The sequence below is a fragment of the Nelumbo nucifera genome, chromosome 3, assembly GCF_055504915.1.
Source record: "Nelumbo nucifera cultivar China Antique chromosome 3, China Antique-T2T, whole genome shotgun sequence".
NCBI classification, from domain to species: domain Eukaryota; kingdom Viridiplantae; phylum Streptophyta; class Magnoliopsida; order Proteales; family Nelumbonaceae; genus Nelumbo; species Nelumbo nucifera.
In genome coordinates, this window is record NC_142651.1 from 506,670 (window position 1) to 526,182 (window position 19,513).

Consider the following 19,513-nt stretch of genomic DNA (forward strand, 5'->3'; position numbering starts at 1 on the left):
CAAAATCTTCATCTCCAGATATACTCAGATTCCCAGCAAGTGATCGATGCTCTAAAAACCATATGCGGGATCGCAGATGCAAAGAAGTATGTATATATCTCTCCTAACTAATATATTTCTTTTACTTTTTTAAAAAATAAACACTTGTTCGGATAATTACCTAATGGCAAAGGGATAGATGGGTGGATTTTAAAATCCCGAAACGAATGAGGCCTTAAATGTATATTTATGAAAGTTCAACGTACTAAAATGTCAAACTCGGAAATTCATACCGGTTACCAATTATCCGGAAAAAAATCTCATTTTACCTGATTCGAAGAGTGGAAACCGGGAGTCGAGGACCCAGAGAGAAGAAAAAGCGCTACTCCAGTCGGCCCCTCCGGCTGCGGCTGGCTCCTTTGCGAGTGGACTTTGTTTTTTAGGTTTTTCTTGTATTTCTTTCTTTTCTCTTTAATACTCCAATCCTTTCCTTCTCTGTAAAAGTCTTATCCACAACAGAGAGTCGGAGACGGAGAGGAGGATCGAGTTCGATGGGGACGATTAGCGATCCGACCCTGGACGGGTCAGAGGAGCAGCAAAAGCGCTCGGAGATCTACACCTACGAGGCCCCCTGGCACATCTACGCCATGAACTGGAGCGTTCGCCGCGATAAGAAGTACCGACTCGCCATCGCCAGCCTCCTCGAGCAGTACCCCAACCGAGTCGAGATCGTCCAACTTGACGATTCCACCGGCGAGATCCGCTCCGACCCAAACCTCTCCTTCGAGCACCCCTACCCACCCACCAAAACCATCTTCATCCCCGACAAGGAGTGCCAGAAACCCGATCTCCTCGCCACCTCCGGCGACTTCCTCCGCGTCTGGCGAATCGCCGATGACCGAGTCGAGCTTAATAGTCTCCTTAACGGCAATAAGAACAGCGAGTTCTGCGGCCCACTCACTTCCTTCGACTGGAACGAAGCAGAGCCCAAACGCATCGGTACGTCAAGCATCGACACCACGTGCACCATCTGGGACATCGAGAGAGAAACCGTCGATACCCAATTGATCGCCCACGATAAAGAGGTCTACGACATCGCCTGGGGCGGCGTCGGAGTCTTTGCTTCGGTTTCCGCAGATGGGTCTGTCAGGGTCTTTGATTTGAGGGACAAGGAGCACTCCACCATCATCTACGAGAGCTCGGAGCCCGATACGCCTCTGGTGCGCTTGGGGTGGAACAAGCAGGACCCGAGGTACATGGCAACCATAATCATGGACAGTGCCAAGGTGGTGGTGCTAGATATCCGGTTTCCGACGCTGCCGGTGGTGGAGCTGCAGAGACACCAGGCGAGCGTCAACGCCATAGCTTGGGCGCCGCATAGTAGTTGTCACATATGCACGGCTGGTGATGATTCTCAGGCGCTGATTTGGGATCTTTCTTCGATGGGCCAGCCGGTTGAAGGTGGGTTGGACCCGATTCTGGCGTATACGGCCGGGGCGGAGATTGAGCAGCTGCAGTGGTCGTCGACTCAGCCGGACTGGGTAGCGATTGCTTTCTCGACTAAGCTTCAGATACTCAGGGTTTGAGTTCTTCTGTTAATTTACATTGTAATTGGAAATGATGGACGTTTTTTATGTGATTGAAGATGATGGTTTTTGTTTCTCTATTGTTATATATAGAAGTTTCTCCACTGAACATATTAGAGTTTCTGAATATTTCTGGCGTTATATCTCTAGTTGCATTCAGGCTTTCCATCTAAAATTTGGGATGATTTCCACTTGTTTCAGAGTTTTCATTAAACTTCACCCTGGAGTTAATTAGTTTCTGTGCGTTGCTTTCGTCTCTACCTGTTGTGACGTTCCTCCCTCGTCAAATTGGCTTCTTGTTTCTGTACCTCTTTTGAATGGCGTTCTAAGTGACTGCGGTTTTGCTATAAAGTTTGACTCTGTGTTAGTTCGTAGGACGATGACGTTTATTTTGTTGTTCTGTGTATTATTTAGGTGAAGCTTTCTCAATTTACAGTGACAGAATTGATTCTGCTTCTGGTTTACATGGTGTTCAAATGCGTTAATCATAACATCTGAATTGAATTGAGTTCTTTATTGATTTTATTTGGAAGTTTCTTTGGTTCTTCGTCTGTGCTTCTGAAATTTGGACAAGTTTGCCTATTCCAATCCATCCGGTTTAAAAGTATCAATTCACCAAAGTTCAGTTGAGTTGCTGAGGTTTTTCCCCCTCGTGTTTTCATGTTGTTTGTCCCTCTCCTTTCAAATTGGCCCCTTTGATCTTGTTACCCTTTTTTCTTTTATGTTTCCATTCTATGTGCTTGTGATTTGAGTTAACTTTTCAACCTGTTTTTGTCTTGTTGATGGTTTCTTTTTTTATTTTTTTTGTTAAGTGCAAGGATCTACCCTTCGGTGGTCTTGGTTGCCTTCTTCTAACTGTTGCTTTCATGCCTTCCTAGCCAATGGATGTTTTCCTTTTCTCTTTATTGTTCGTACTTCCTTGTGGTCATTTCTTCTCAAATTTTCAGATTTCAGTTGGATGCTTTTGTTTTGAAATGCAAATTTTGGTTTCTGGTTTCTAATAGATGGCCTTTGTTGTAGGTTTTTCCTTCTTGGGTATCGCAGTTTTTTTTTTTTTTTTTCATTTTTTCTTTTTAATTATTGTAACTTTGGATCATTGGATGCTCCAGATTCATAACAAAATATAACCAGGTCCTTGTGTACCTCCTGTCCATAGCCTGCACATACGTGTAGTCGTGTACCGGGGTTTAATGATCTACAGCTACAGATTACTCCTCTCTGTCTTCTTCCTTGTCGTAATATTAAAAATTAATGTGGCTTGGCTCGAGATTGTTGTTTCGAGACCCAACAGGAGTAGAGGAGTAATGTTTTTTTAGAATGAATGTTAGCTGGTTTGTTCTTTGAGGAAAAAAAAAGGATAGAGGAGTAATTTGCTTGAAATGTCAATTATTCATCTTTTAAGGGTTTTGATGGCAGTTGGGCAGGGATGATGAACAAGGTGAAATCAATTTTAATTTAAAAAGAGATGATTAATCCGTTTGACAGTCAGCAGGTGCTAGCTATCAGTACTACAGATACACCATGAAGGTTTGATTGATAAATGATAATCGTCAGGTTATTTGTGATCCCAAGAGATCAAAAACAAGGCAACCCATGCGGCAATTACATTCTCCTAATCTCCTACCTAATCACAATGGAATGCCTTGAAGAAAAGCCCAAAGCCCCGAGCTTCCAAGTCTGTTTTACAATATATTGATGGTGGCTCAACAGCAGTGAAGAAATTCTCTGAATATTATAAAAAGATAACGCAGTTGGGATGAGTCTTCTAAGTTCTTATCTGGTTGTTGAGCCCTGCTCTAAATATGATCTTTATTTCTATTTAGGCTTTATGCCCTTCTAATTAAAAAATGGATCACATTCATATATTTTTTTGGTTAATTATTTATATATACTCCGTATATTTGAGAAACTACTTGTAGTATATATACCTTGAAATTAATTTTCAAATTGTGTCTATTAGGTTCCTACAGATAATTGATGGGCAGCCAACACCATCACGTGACATCATGTGTGCATTATATAATTTTAAAATGACAAAATTATATTTTATGGTTTTTTTTTACCATTTTACAAATTTTGTTGAGTGTTAAAAGAAGAAAAGGAGAAGAAGGGTTATGAAACTGGATATTGATCAACTGTTGAAGCTTCTGCTCCCATGTTCAAGTTTCCCTGTTCAATGATCAATTGGAATTGGACGAAGAATTATACTGCTATGCATTGAAATGGGTCTGGTACAATAGCGGTAATATTATTGATTGATGGTCAATTAATAGTAGAGACCTATTAGACACAATTTGAAAGTTGAGGGTACTGCAGAGACACGTTTTAAAGTTGACCGACTTGACACAACCCCTAAAGTGCAGGGTATTGATCAATAATTTTTCCTTTTAAAAACAAGGGATAAGTGGACTGCAAGCCACCTCAGAAATCTGAAATTACAGCCCCCTCCTAGTCTACTAGTAGCCCCCCTATAAAATGCATCATGCCCGTGAATTTGGCATCAATCCATGGGTAGGATTCATCTGACCCGGTGGGGTCAGATTTCTAAGGTGGGTTCAACTATAAAAACACCTAAAAATAATTCATACATACCTTGTTCATCGGCCCAAGGTTTAAAATTTCGATACAGAGACATTGAAACTTAAAAACACACGGAAATACATTTTTTAGCTATTTTTTTAAATATAGTTTTTTGGGAGTAAAAACATGTTTTTTTTATTGAAAAAGAATATTCAAAAAAAAAGACAAAGGATGTGTTTTAGCTTGTTGGGAGACTTTATGAGCTGGTACTAGGGGTGTGATCATGGGCCGGGCTTTGCACTTATGATAAGGGCTATACATTAGGCCCCATAAACATAAGCCCTAGCCCAGGTTTATACAGGCCCAGGCTGGGCCGGGTCGGACCTGTTTGGGCCAATGTCTTTCATATATAAAACATTACATATCTATAATATTTTATATTAAATGACATAACATGCATATAAACTTATTTTATACATTATATAATATAAAATATTACATATAATATAAATTATACATGTCATACTATAATATTTATATATAAAATATATAATCTAATGTAAAATAAGTTTAAATATATGCGGACCAGGACGGGCTTGAAGTATTAAGCCCAAGCCTGGCCCTAAAATTTGCGGGCCTGATGTAGGCCCGGGCTTGGGCCGGGCCTGAATACAAAACGCAAGCCCAAACCCAAAATTTCTGGGCCGGGCTGAAATGATCACCCCTAGCTGGTACATTAAAAATCCTATTTACAAAACGAAAAGTAGTGTTAAAGTTTAAAGAAGATATCAAAATTTTGGTTCTCAGCAAAAACCAGTGGCAGAACCAAGAAAGAGTAGAAGAAAGAAGATTTGGGTCTGTTATCCAAATCGGTGCTTATTTGTAGCTTTTCCTGGAGCTCGGTCTTGGCTTTTTTCTCTAATCGTTGGCCTCCAAACATACAACTATTCAAGTGAATGTGTTTTCCATCTTAGATATGATTCCACATCCCTCTCCGGATGGATGAGTGTGGTCTACAGCAACAAGTGCAAAACCCCAAGCACCAAATGAAAGTGAGGAGCATATTGGTCTTTATCTATAATTAATGGGGCTGTAGAAACCCTTGTCAGGACATCACACCAGGTATTCACTACTTAGTTCAAATTCTTCTCCTTTGGTTGTTGATCAAGGTGATTGTCCGACTATAGTTAAAAATGAGGTTGACCTTCAAATCTAGGGCTGTCAATGGATATGGGTCTATCCGATAGAATCGAACCGGCCAAATCAATTATGTCGGTTTTGGTTCAGAATTCTATCCCATTAGGTCGGCTCTGGTTCTTTATTATGTGTCTCGATTATCATCTGTTTGGGACCCGTTTTGGCTGTCCTGAACCGATTAAATATTCAATAATAAGACAAGTATATGCTATTATCCTCATAGCTTTCATGGCATTCTTGAAATTTGTATTATACTAATGTCTATAATTGTAACAGTTTTTATAAAAAATTATAGATTTTAACAGTTTTTAAATGTTCTTTATTTACAGGTCGTTGAATAATATGTTCCTTGTTTACAAAAAACTACAGATTTTAACAGTTTTAAATTTAATCGGTTCTTATTGGGCCAAATCCAATTGTCCCGATAATCAGAACCGTTAGGGTCTGATTTGGTTCTGGGTTTATTGATTTAACAATCGGTTCGGAATGGTTTTACCTTGTCCTGAACAAGACCTAAACAGTTGACAGCCCTATTAAACTCATAGGAGAGAGAGAGAAAAGAAGAAGAAGAAAGAAAATGACATATTTTGAAAATTTAATGAATGATCAAGGATACTTTTGTCTTTTAAATTTTATCTGATAGACTTAACCTTGGAAATGCCAACAAGGTATTTATAAAAGTTTAGGGTATATAAATAGTTTTTTAAATATATAGGGTATATATAAATAATTAACCTTTTTTTTTCTTCTTAATGAACGTGGCATACGCCCCCTTAGAGTGCTAGCTGTTTAAAGTTTGTATTCCTAAATTAGAATTTAGAGTGATGCATTTCGAAGGATCGACATTTGGGAGTTAAGAACGTGATAATTACTTGAGAAGTTTTTAGAAGTTAATTGATGAAATGTTAACAGAGGGGGGGGGGTGTTAAAAACTAAAAGTTCAGGGGTCTTTTTTCAAATGAAGATTTGGGTGGTAATCTGTTTTATCGACATTGTTTGTGACTTGCACCTTTGGATGTGTAAATTGGCCTCTAACTCCTTGATATCGTGCTTTTGTTTTGACTTAATTTCTTTTTTTTTTTTGCAATTTCTTTTTGTTTTAAAAATTAATTTGGCGTAATAAGGTTTATTTTCTATCTAAGTTAGATTGTATGTTTTCCTATGCTTCACAAAGCATACTGCATACAATATTGAGATAACGATTCTGATCGAATGTGTATCAACTCACTTTTCTTATCATATTTGTGTTCTGGACCCAAAACCCAAATGCATTTAAGTATGGGGCGGTAATGATCCATAGAAGCTTTAAAGCAGTCCATGTGACTCGTACATGGGAGATTTTGGTTTATGTGCTCCCCATAAAGTCATAAACCAAATAGTAGCCCATATCCTTGAGGAAGTGAAAACATAAAAGCATTCTTTGTTGGTTTTAAAAGCATAGTTACTTAATTGCTTTTTGTTTTGTTTTGTTTTGTTTTTTCCTTCTTTGGATCAAACTGATGTTTTCACTTTGTTCTAAGAAAACAAACATTTTTGTACAACCCCCCATTTTCCATGCAGTTGATAACCACCCCCTCGTAAAATCCAAATAGCAAAATGAAGGGAATCATTAGAGAAAAATCCATTTGGCACTGAAAGAGTGCAAATAACGCAGCTATGTGGTTTTATCTTCCCAGGAACATCATCAGAACGTTGGTATTTACTTCTCATGGCATCTATTTTCATAAAAGAATTCCTTTATTGTGAAGATCACTCATCTGCCTTCGTGTTTGCATTTTCAGACTTGGTAATATCAGCCATAGGTTTGGAAGGCTTCTGAATGAAATACCACCTTTCCCAGGTGGATGATAGATATCTCCTTGTTCTGAAGCCCCCTAACCATTTAATGGAGTAGAGACATTGTGCTCTGTATGTCAAGTTGTCAACCTGTTGGAGTCGGTTAGCAGACCCTACCAACTCAAGAGCACGGCTTTGTATTGCAGAAAATTTCTTCTTCTTCTTCTTCTTCTTCTTCTTCTTCTTCTTTTTGCTAGATAGAGAAAATAACCTAAGACTTAAAACAAGCCGACGGGTAGATCTCCCCCACACATCACAGGCTACAATCATCCACAGCACTTCATTATGAGAACCGAAATTGTTTAGATGACTTAAATTGGCTAACCAGTCCGCTGCAGGTTTCTTAGCGATAATTAATTTCTTCTCATCCAGCAATCATCAAGACGCAGTCTGTCAATTAGAAGCAGTTTTACCAGTAATCTTTGCATGAGCAAGATCCACCTTCAAAGTGATGGAATCTGTTTGCATCTCTCACAACAATCTTCCTTTGATAAATATACGAAATTAGTTTGAATGCTGAATGACAATCATTGCAGATTCTAAGGTTTTTGGTTACCTGTATCGGCATGCCATGTTCAATTTTCATAATTCCAAAAACCACAGCAAGTTTCTCACTGTGGTAGTTGAGGATATGTTCCTTGTCTTCCTCTTCCATATCATGCAGAACGCAGGATATGTCTGGCACATAGCCTGCCATCTTCATCTCGACCACCATTTTCTCTACCTTTCTGTAAACTTCTCTACATTGTGGATGAGAATTATCTGCAGTGTGGAAACCATGAACTACTCCACCAAACTCGATTACACTTAAGGCTGCGGGTTTCTTTAGTCCCTTGCTTTTCATATCTTGCCTCAGCTTCCCAACGTCTTGCCATCTGCTTGATGCAGCATATATATTTGACATCAACACATAATATCCAGTATGATCAGGCTCAAGGTGAAACAGATTCTTAGCTGCAAATTCCCCCAACTCAGTTTTCCCATGAATTCTACAAGCCAAAAGCAAGGCTCCCCATACCTCATCACTAGGTTCTGATGGCATTTCCATAATCAAATCAAGAGCTTCATCCAGAAATCCAGCTCTGCCAAGCATATCAACCATGCATGCATAGTGTTTCACCTCATGCTTCACGGAGAGCTTTCTCATATCCTCAAAAATCTTCCTACCCTCGCTAACAAGTCCATTATGGCTACATGCAGACAGAATGGAAGTGAAAGTGATGTGGTTTGGCTCTATGCCTTGTTCTTGCATCTGTGAATATAGTTTAAGTGCTTCTTGTCCACAGCCATGAACACCGTAAGCTGTGATCATCACATTCCAAGAAATAACATTTCGTTCACCTTGTGGGCTGTTGTTGAACATCTGAATGGCTGAATCCAAATCTCCACACTTTGCATACATGTCTATTATCGCATTCCATAATGTTATATCAACTCCCATTTTACTATTGATGATGAAACCGTGTATTTTCTTTCCAAGGTGAAGAGACCCCAAGTATGCACAGGAAGAAACCACAATCAATGCAGTAACTGGACTGGGTTTAACTCCCAAGACCTGCATTTGATCAAAAAGCAGAAGAGCTTCACTTGCTTGACCATTTTGAGTATAACCTGATAACATAGAATTCCAGGAGATACCGTCTCTTTCCTTCATTAGATCGAAAATAAGACGTGCTCCTTCAACATTGCCACATTTTGCATACATGGCTATGATTGAGTTCCCAACAAACACATCTTCAAGAAATCCATTCCGAATTATATACCCATGAACTGATTGAGCCCTCCTGACATCTCCAAGCTGAGAAACTGCCGAGGCGACACTGACCATTGCAACCGAATCTGCAAGAAAACCCTCTTGCTGCATCTTTTGGAACAACACCAACGACTCTTCAGCCTTCTCAGACTGCTCATACGCCGTAATCATGGCAGTCCAGGAGACAAGGTCCCTCTTTGACATTTTGTCAAAAACCCTCCATCCATCATCCGTATCCCCGCACTTAGCATACATGTCAACAAGAGCAGCCTCCACAAACATATCCGACTCAAACCCGGTTCTTATAACATCGCCATGAACCATCTTCCCTTCAAACAGCGACGATCTCGAAGCGTATGCATTGAGAACAAAGGGGAACGTGTAGTTGTTAGGTCCAACGCCTGTCTTGCGCATAAGCAAATACAGTTCAATTGTTTCTATGGAGTGGTTACCAAGTGCATAGGCTCGGATCATCGTGTTCCAAAGGAAGGAATTGGATCCACGAATCACATCAAACAGGGACCTGGCGCTACCCGGGTCCCCGAATTTGGAGTATTTGATTATGATCTGGGCACTCAAATGGGGGTTTTGCTTGATTAAACCGGTTGTGGATAGAGATGAGTGAATCTGTTTAAGTGAGTTGAGAGTGTTACAAGAATGTAGAAGATGACTATATAAGCATCCGGATTCAAAAGCGGTGCTTCTTGTTGCGGTGGTAGTCATTATGGGTTTGCATGGGAAGTACGTGTTTGATGAAAGGTACCTGTGACACAAGTGAGATGAACGGAATAGTACCTTGAGGTCCTGGAGGGAACTTGGCCTCTGTAGCATCTCTTTCTACCGACATGGACATTTCATTCTTAATTCTTAGGGGGTTCTCTCTCTCTCTAATATATACACCCTTTCGGTGAACTGGCAGCTGTTGACGTTAAAAGGGAAGGAACTTGCAACGTTAACGTTAGCCAAATAGAAGGGAAGGAACTTTCTAAGTTTTCTTTATTTAATATGGGGTGGGGACAAGTGGACAACGTCCTCGGTCCTCTCTTCTGGTATCTCGGTGTCGGGACTCGGGATTTACCTCCCTCCCGTTTCAATCTCACTTTATTGCAAAGCGTATACAGGAGAGGCTATTATAAGATGCATGCTACTTTCAATACACACGAACATCGGAACATGGTATTCAACGGGATATGATACTCGTTGTAGCCTAGGGATAGGCGGGTAGCCCATCCCCTAACCTAAACCCCCTTCCCCACCCTGGTGACAACTGACAACGGGATTTGATCGCAGGCCTCCCCTACAACGAGTCGAGTTCCTACTAACTGAACGTCTGAACCACCACCAGTTTGGTTGGACATGGTGGAGTTATTAGAATGCACAAAAATACAATTCTAACAAGTCGTATACAGGCAACGTGGGTTCAAATCCCAGTAATGGCATGAAATTTTTATTACAGTAATTCACTAATTGCTGCAATAGGAAGTTACTTGTTATTTACAGTACTTTTCTGTCTACAACTCCACATCAATAATAGCATACAAATGATTTTTTTTAAACAAGCATACAAACGATTATTTGCTTTCCAGACCCCTGGTTTATGGAACAAACTTGCAATTAAGATTTATCTTTAAGTTTTAATTCTGGGTTGATTCCACTTGGCTCCACAACGTCCGTGCATAGGCATTCTCCTCTTCTTTCTCCTCGACAACATAATGCATCACCTCTACCGTGTTCCCTTCTTCTTCCTCTTCATCTGGAAACTCTTCATCCATCAAATCTTCAATATTCACTTTAGCAGTCAATTTTTCCTTCTCCAGCTTAGCGAGTTCAAGTAAGGCCTCCTTCATGGCTTGACCTGTGGCTGGCCTATCTTCTGGCTGGTACTTTGGGGGAGGCATGATAAAAGGCAATATAATGTCATCCACACTTGAAGTTTTGTGGTTAGTACCATTTATTTTATCCAGTGGGGGTATGATAAATATGATCCCAAGCTCATAGTTACAAATATGAAGTTTGGAACCCAAGGCACAGGTGGCTCCTGCAGCTTCATCTGCTTTTAAACCAGAAGTATTGCACATCGGGCGCCCCCAGGCAGCTGGGCTGAAATTATGTGATCCACAATAGACCCATCCAAAAGAAGCCCCATCTGTTGTGCGTTGAAAGCGCCTTCGTGCCACCTGTTGCCATACAACTATGATGGAGTTCATATTGTAAACACCTAAAGAGTATTAACACTGCACTGGGTGGATAAATTATATATTCAGGGACGTTGGTGCCAGGCCATTATCATTGCAACCAAGCACAACAAGGAAAGCTCAGAAGAAGTTGGGTCTCCAGTCCAGTTCACCCCTCCCCCAGACCCCACGTAAATGGGACCAATATTGGGTAAAGTATTTGTTAAGATCAACTTTATGGAACCAACTTCTTTGTTGGCTTCTATTCGAAATGTATAGCAGTATAGCATACGAAATGTCCAGAAGAATGATGAGATACCATAATGCACAAAATTCACATGCAGATAGGACAAACAAATACGTTGTTGACTCACATCTAGTGATTCTAATCATCCACATGAGGGGAAAATGTACTTTACCTTGATGTGCATTGGGTAACCTATTCTCTCACTGGGGTGAGGAATTGCATCATGAAATATGCCAACATTTCTTAGCCTCTGCCATGTTCTCTGTGAAAACAATGAAATAAACTGAAGTGATGCATATCATAGATAAAGGGTAGCCTATTAAGATAAGTTGTGTATGTTATCATCAACGTTATTTACAAGATATGTGGACTTGTGTTAGTCTAGTCCTCACCACAAGTCCTTTTTACATTTCAAGCTTCTTACAAGCTTTCCCTGGTAGTTAGAGCCCAAAACATTTGTTCCAAGATGAAGAAAAGAGAGGATGGAGGGAGAACATAGCCCTACGTCCCTGTTCAGTGCTTGGTGACTTGTACCCCTATTAATTGATTACTCGTACATTTTAATAGGGGTGCAAGTTGGGTGGGCTGGGTTGAGTTTTAGCTCAACTAAGACCCGACCTTAAAATTTGGGCTTAAAGCCCGAGTCAGAGGTCAAGCCCAGACTATCCAACCCGAGCCTAGCTCACACTAATATTTGATGCACTCGGGTTGATCCCAGGCCCAGGTTGGGCTTGGGTTAGTCAATCAGCTCATACTAAAAGCTGATATACATGTATATGTATATGCATGCATGTATGGGTGGGTATATGTATGGTTTATTAAAAAAATTGCATATATGCATGGAAATATGTCTATATATGCATATAAACATGTATATAACCGGGCTGGGTTCAAACTACCTAAGGGCTAGGCCTGAGCCCTGCTTGAAAAATTCAAAAGCCTGAGGACCAAAATTCCAAGCCCAGACCGTCTAAAGTTGCGGGTTGGGTCAGTTCGGGCCCGGGTTGGTCCTGCCCAAGTTGCACCCCTATCAATTAATGATATGTCATCAGCAAACATCAGAAATGCATTTAGGGGTAGGGCATAATGGCATATATCCTTTAAATTAAAGGTGTTACTACTGTACACCTTTTAAGACAGTAAAGTATTGGTTTGCTATTGTAATAAGGGCTGGCAATTGACAAGTTTTACCTAGATACGTAAAAAAAATTCACCCTTCATGAACTCCAACACACCAACCAGCACCCACCTAAATACCTAATTAGCAATTATGATTGCTTATAATTAGCTAATCTTTATCTGCTACAGTTTTGACTAAAGCCATATCTACCATCTGTGAACTGGATAATCCCCTATTCATTAACATAGTTACTTCTCATGCAACAATGCCACAAGTTCTCTTTTGTTTGGACTCATGGTTAACTAAAATTTTTCCTAACATTATGTAAAAACAAAACCCTAGACCTTGGCCATCCAAGCCTACAAGAATACAATGATCTCAACCTTTTTTTCATCAGCAATAAAGATTGGTTCATTAATAAAAATATATGGGAATAAGTAGTCTGATGACCCTAATGTCATCCCCAAGAACTATAACCAAAATTACAAAGAGGCCCAATATAGATGTTGCCTTCAGCCCCTTGTTTGGTTAAAGTATCTGCTAACCCATTTTCACTCCTCCTGATCCACCTGAATTCAGCATTTATATCCTTTGCTAATCTATCTACTTCCCTGAAGATATGTTTAAGGGTCCATGGGATATGTATGTTGCATCTTGCCCAAGATATAACAACTTTTGAATCCCTTTCCACTTCCACCTGTTGAAAGCCCAATTGTTTTGCCAACCGGAGCCCCTGTAGTAAGGCCAATAACTCTGCCTTTGTTAAATTTGTAATGCCAATTGGCCCTGAATATAGAGCCAATCCCAGGTTGCTCATAGAACTTCCATCAAAATTCAATTTTACTTTGCTAACCATTTGGTGGTTTCCACTCAACTCTTAGAGTTTCCTTCCTCTAGAGGACTGTGCTATTTCCTAGGTTTTTATCCAGAATGCAACCCTCACTTTTATGTTGTCAATTATCTCTTCCAAAGTTCTACTTTTTCCAGCAAAAATTCTGTTAATTCTTTCCTCCCACACTCTCAAGCAACAGTTGCCTTAGTAGCTCTCCACATTATTCTCCCTCCTTTTGTTGCCTTAAGAAGTTAGGATCGGAAATGTCCATCACCTCTTGGGGAGGGTCTCACCTGCAGCCAAAAAGAGAAAAAAATTCCCAAATACGAAGCACAAAGGAGCAGGAGATCAATAAGTGGGAGAGAGACTCGCTGCTATCCCTACAAAGAAAACACACGAGGAGAGAGGCAGGTGGAAGACCTCCGTTTCTGCAGAAAATCACATGTATTTACCTTACAAAGGAAAATAATTCAATAGAAAGCTTGAATTTTTGGCAGGATAGGCTTGCTCCATATTTCTTTCACCGGGAGAACCACCCCTTGGGAGCTAGCAGATGCAAGATATCTGAAGAAAGAGGAGCAAGAGAAATTGCCTCCATATTGTTTTAGAGAAGACAAACCGGCCAGATCTGAATGGGGAGAGTCAACAAATTTGTGTGTGTGTGTGAGAGAGAGAGAGAGAGAGAGAGGCTGTTGGATAGGGAGCTTGTCAAGATTCCTTACAGGTTGTCCAATGGATAACCCATAGCCCAACCTGTGTATAATGAAACATCCAATGGGAATTCTAACCAATTAATATCTTAAATGATCTATGGTCATGGATAGAACCAATGTTGTCAAACTTGACCATCAGAATCAAGAGTTGGTTGTCTTTCTAGTTTTTTAGATCACAGGTTTTCAAATTTCTGAAAACCTATTATCAGTTGACCTATTATGAACTCATGAGAACCACTGAAAACCATCCAGGTTTCAGCAACCCAACCGGTTTTCAACAATCAGCCTAGGTCACTATTTTATCACATCTCGTAAATTGACAATGGTGGGATTTGAACCTTGTTAGCGTAGGGGTATTTCTGTCTTTATACCTTGATTGATGTTGCTGATCTGTAATGTTGTGTTGAAACATGTGCTCTTAACTTAAGTAAGGGCACATAGGTCTTTTCAGTCATGTTTAATAATAATATAAATACTTACTGGCCGACTGGGAGAAGTCAGGTTGACTCTTTCAGTTCGAACCAGAATTCTCTCTTCTCTCTTTCTCTTTTTCTTTATCACTTGTTCTTCTTCTACATCACTGAACTCAGTCAGGCCGAACTCTAAGGCAGACCTGAATTATTACATGGTATCAGAGCTAGGTTAAATCTGCCTTAGTTTCTGCTTGCCTAGGGTTCATTCTCTGCGCACCCTACTTAGGGTTTTCCTCTTTTCTTCCTGTGTTCGATTGGAGATAAGGGAAAGGGCTGAAAAGGAGTGGTCGCCCTCTTCCCTTGGGGGTCTTTATGCCTCCAGTCAGGTCGTATGTGGTCGGTTGCTGTGATTTCTGAGATCGCCCTCTCCTAGTAGAGGAAGAATAGAGGGCCGAACTGTGTGGGCAGTGATTGTTGTGTGTGGCTGTTGTGTGTGGACTGCTCTCCTGCTCGCATGGGTGTTACTTCAGTGATAAGGTAAGAGATTTCAGTGCATGATATCTGTTATGGATTAAATAGGAGGTGTGTTTCAGACCATTTGCTAGGGTTTCGCCCAGTAAGTTCTAGGGTTTATGCTGGTTTCTTTATGCATTTTGAAGGAAGAGATATGATCATATAGTGGTGAGATTTCAGGTAGTTGTAGGAGTAGGGTTTGTGGTGTGAGCACACTTTTCAGCAACAACAAGTGCTGAAATCAGTGTGACAGGTGTGATCTAGGGTTTGTGGTGTAAAGAGTACACATTCCAGCAACAATTAGTGCTGCAATCAGTGTGACAGGTGTGACCTAGTGGTGTGTAGTGTGCAGATCTCAGTGATAATAGAATTCAACAAGTGTGCAGAATTGGTGATTGTTATGGTTCCGCACGTAGGATCCCGTCACGGGTCGGTCCACGGTGCGAAAGCCCTGCTTCCCCTTGCGCCTTCCCTTGCTTGCAGACCCGATTACGGAAACTGAATGGGTGATTTGTCCAAGAGACCACCCGAACTCTCCCTTGGGGTGATTTGTCCAAGAGACCACCCAAACTCTCCTCACTCTTTTCTTGGCTGAAAAACTGAATAATGTTTTATTTCAATTCGTAGCTCCTTAAATAGGAGATTACAGAAGGAAATTCCTAATTAAACTCAAACTCCAATTTGAACTCAAACTCCTAATTACCTACTCCTAATGGTAACTCACTCTTACTTACGATAAGATAAGGATAAGATTAGATAAAGATAAGGGATAAGGTAAGCTGGTGGCGAGTTGGCATATTCAGATAAGGATGGGCCCACCCCTATTAGCTGTCGCGTGGGCCCCGCCCTACTGCTGCTACTGGGTGCATGCGCGCGGCTCATGGTGCCCTGCCGCGCGTGTGGGCGCGCAGTGCTGCTGCAGCGCAGTGCGTGCGCGCGGCTCATGGTATCGCTGCCTTGCGGCGCCGGCGTGTGCACGGTGCGTGCTGCCGTGCAGTGCGCGCTGCTGCCTGGCGGTGCGTGTCGCGTGCCATGGTGCCGCTGCCGTGTGGTGTCAGGCGTGTGCGTGCAAGCGCCCTGTCGGGCAGTATGTGCCGCGTGCTGCCAGCCTGCTATGCGGCGCTGCCGGGCGATGCGTGCCGCTAGGCGGCCCACTGTGTGTGCTGCTGCCTATGGCTATGCTGCCGTGCATTGCCGGGTGGTGTGTTCATAACATCACACCCCTCCCGGACTACGAGCTTGTCCCCAAGCTCGAATTGGGTGTCGAAACACCCTCAAGGGAATCCTGGGTGGCTTTGCCCTCCTGGATCGGGTTCCCATGGAGGGGGTTCATCCTCATCTTCCTCTTGTTTCACCAGGAGGCAGAAAAGTCTCTTGCACCTGTGCCCTGCCGAGTAGGGTTCATCGCAATTAAAACATTGCCCCCTCGCCCTGCGTTCTGCCATCTCAGCCCTTGACAAGTGCTTGATAGGAGGTGTACCGCCGTTGCTCCCCACACTGGATGTTGATATGGAATTGGTGCTCGTCTGTGGCTTCCGTTCTGGGCTGGCTGCTGGATATGAGGCCATTCCGAGTGGTTCCCTGTTGTCTGCTAGTGAAGACCCTCCTCCAGTAGGCTTCGGGTTGGTCCAAGCCACTGCTGGGCATCCCATGCTGAACGGCCCTCGACTGATCTGCAGTTTGCGTTCGAAGGCTCGGGCTAAATTCATTGCTGTGACCAGGTTAGGCGGGCTCTGCATCTCTACATCAACTCTCAGGGGTTCGGCTAGACCAGCTGTGAACATATCAACCTGCTGGTCCGGTCGTACTGAAGAGGCCCTGGCGAGAAGGGTCTGGAACTGCCGCTGATACTCTGCTACGGTATTGGTCTGCTTGAGATTAATGAGTTCCCCCAAAGGGTTGTTTGTTAGTGGGGGTCCGAACCGAAGGAGGCAGTACGACTTGAACTGTCCCCAACTAAGACCTGGTTCCTCCTGCTCTACTCGGTAGAACCAGAGCTGCGCTTCTTCGGTCAGATGGAACGCGGCCAAGCTGACCTTGTCCTTGTCATCAGTGCGCTGGTTGCGGAAGAACTGTTCGCAGCGGTGCAACCATCCCAGTGGGTCTCCCGCACCGTTGTAGGATGGAAATTCCAGCCGACTGTACTTTGGAATAACAGCGGCTGTTGGGGCAGCGGTCTGCTGTTCGCTGGACGTCCCCGCCCTGTCCGGTCGATGGCTGATGGTGGTGCCGGTTCCCTCCGCGCTTCTTTCGTTGTTGGAAAGAAACGCTTCCAGAAGGCGTCGCAGCTCCCGGACATCATCCTTGACCTCACGCACTTCCAAGCAGGTTTCGGCGAGCCTATGCTCTAGCTCGTGGACCCTGGAAGTCAGCGGCTCCTGTTCCCCCATGACGGTAGGCTCTGATACCAATTGTTATGGTCCCGCACGTAGGATCCCGTCACGGGTCGGTCCACGGTGCGAAAGCCCTGCTTCCCCTTGCGCCTTCCCTTGCTTGCAGACCCGATTACGGAAACTGAATGGGTGATTTGTCCAAGAGACCACCCGAACTCTCCCTTGGGGTGATTTGTCCAAGAGACCACCCAAACTCTCCTCACTCTTTTCTTGGCTGAAAAACTGAATAATGTTTTATTTCAATTCGTAGCTCCTTAAATAGGAGATTACAGAAGGAAATTCCTAATTAAACTCAAACTCCAATTTGAACTCAAACTCCTAATTACCTACTCCTAATGGTAACTCACTCTTACTTAAGATAAGATAAGGATAAGATTAGATAAAGATAAGGGATAAGGTAAGCTGGTGGCGAGTTGGCATATTCAGATAAGGATGGGCCCACCCCTATTAGCTGTCGCGTGGGCCCCGCCCTACTGCTGCTACCGGGTGCATGCGCGCGGCTCATGGTGCCCTGCCGCGCGTGTGGGCGCGCAGTGCTGCTGCAGCGCAGTGCGTGCGCGCGGCTCATGGTATCGCTGCCTTGCGGCGCCGGCGTGTGCGCGGTGCGTGCTGCCGTGCAGTGCGCGCTGCTGCCTGGCGGTGCGTGTCGCGCGCCATGGTGCCGCTGCCGTGTGGTGTCAGGCGTGTGCGTGCAGCGCCCTGTCGGGCGGTATGTGCCGCGTGCTGCCAGCCTGCTATGCAGAGCTGCCGGGCGGTGCGTGCCGCTAGGCGGCCCGCTGTGTGTGCTGCTGCCTATGGCTGTGCCGCCGTGCATTGCCGGGTGGTGTGTTCATAACAGTGATAACATAATGGGAGACAACAATGATTATAAACCTAGTGTGATGGTGCCTACAGATTACCTGAATGTTCAGATGACCTCCATTAAGTTAAATGGAGAGAATTATGTGCCTTGGGCTAAATCCGTTGAAGTCTTTCTGAAGGCAAAGAAAAAGGTAAAACACATCAGAGAGGAGAAACCCTCCTCTGACTCTCACGAGTATGAAGACTGGGAGCAAGAGGACGCTCAGATCATCACATGGTTGTGGAACAATATGGAACCCAGGATTAGTGTGAACTTCATGTTCCTTGATACTGCCAAAGATGTGTGGGACCATGCGAAGAAATTGTATTCGGGGCAGGACAATACAACCAGAGTTTATCAGCTTTATCAAGAGTACTTTAATCTGCAACAGGGCAATCAGAGTCTTGAGGAGTACTATACCAACATGAGGAACATACGTAATGAGTTGAATGTCTATCATCCTCTCACTTCTGATGTCAAGATTCAGCAACAACAGAGAGAGCAGCTTGATGTGACTAGATTTTTGGTGGGACTAAAGTCTGAATATGAACCAGTACGGGCTCAGATATTAGGGGGATCAGCTCTTCCGTCCCTAGAAGAGGTATTTGCTCGACTTCGGAGGATTTCTATTGGATCTACTGAGAACTCTAATATCTCAGATAGATCTGCCTTTGCTGCATCGAGAGGCCGTGGTGGTAGAGGTGGAGCTCAGGGAGCTCAGTCTGGCCGTGGTGGTGGTAGTGGTTCTGCATATGGCCGAAGTGGCAATGGTGGGTCTACTTATAATCGTGGTGGTAGTCGTACTGGGAGCAGAGATTCAGGGGGAGCCCGTGGTAGAGGATGTAGCTCAGGCCCAAGGAAGTGCACTCATTGTGGTATGGATGAACATACCATCAACTATTGTTATGATTTACATGGTCCTCCCTCAACCTACGCCAATCATGCCGCGACCGGTGACTCAAGTTCCAACTTTAGACAGGAGAATCATTCATCTGACCAGTTGCCTCCTACATCCACAGATGGTCCCATGAAGGAGGCAGTGAGTGTTCCCTGTGATGAATATGAGAGGTTTATCCAATCACAACAGAACACGGCAACTTTTGCTCACTCAGGTATGGCTTGTCTGGCATCTACACCCAATCCCTGGATCATTGACTCTGGAGCCTCCGATCACATGACTAGAACTCCAGGTGTGTTTTCCTCCTTATCTCATTGCTCAACATCACAATCTGTCACCCTTGCTAATGGTTCCACATCCTCAATTTGTGGTGTTGGTAATGTTGGCCTAGATCCTGTATCCCTTTCATCAGTTCTGTATGTTCCTAAATTGCCTTTTAACCTTATGTCTATTAGTAAGCTGACCAAATCACTTAACTGCTCCATTACCTTTTATCCT

The 19,513-nt window shown here is 43.1% G+C and overlaps 2 protein-coding genes and 1 pseudogene across 8 annotated transcripts in view; 1 reads left to right on the forward strand and 2 right to left on the reverse strand.

Moving 5' to 3' along the window:
- Window positions 1–305: 305 nt before the first annotated feature.
- On the forward strand, window positions 306–1,740 carry LOC104592679 (WD repeat-containing protein LWD1). Its single transcript, XM_010252121.3, has one exon. The coding sequence runs from the start codon at window positions 531–533 to the stop codon at window positions 1,563–1,565; it is 1,035 nt and encodes a 344-aa protein (XP_010250423.1). The 5' UTR covers window positions 306–530; the 3' UTR covers window positions 1,566–1,740.
- Window positions 1,741–6,881: 5,141 nt separating this feature from the next.
- Window positions 6,882–10,141, reverse strand: LOC104592680 (pentatricopeptide repeat-containing protein At3g12770 pseudogene; annotated as a pseudogene). The gene has a single exon (XR_016084063.1). The product of XR_016084063.1 is annotated as a pentatricopeptide repeat-containing protein At3g12770 pseudogene (transcript).
- A 147-nt stretch (window positions 10,142–10,288) lies between these two features.
- The window catches only part of LOC104592681 (forkhead-associated domain-containing protein / FHA domain-containing protein), a 41,357-nt gene continuing 32,132 nt past the window's right edge, over window positions 10,289–19,513 (reverse strand). For 5 of the 6 annotated variants that reach the window (XM_088901251.1, XM_019196937.2, XM_010252124.3 and 2 more), the window contains 2 exons: window positions 11,465–11,554; window positions 10,289–11,048 (listed from right to left, as the gene is read on the reverse strand). In XM_088901251.1, the coding sequence (XP_088757377.1) occupies window positions 10,506–11,048; window positions 11,465–11,554 (633 nt within the window). In that variant the 3' untranslated portion in view covers window positions 10,289–10,505. The remainder of the gene's footprint in view (window positions 11,049–11,464; window positions 11,555–19,513) is intronic. The other variant, XM_019196936.2, reaches the window with a different exon arrangement.

What these genes read in the sequence shown, in the direction of transcription:
- LOC104592679 (XM_010252121.3), top strand. Translation starts at nt 531, where the DNA reads ATGGGGACGATTAGCGATCCGACCCTGGACGGGTCAGAGGAGCAGCAA.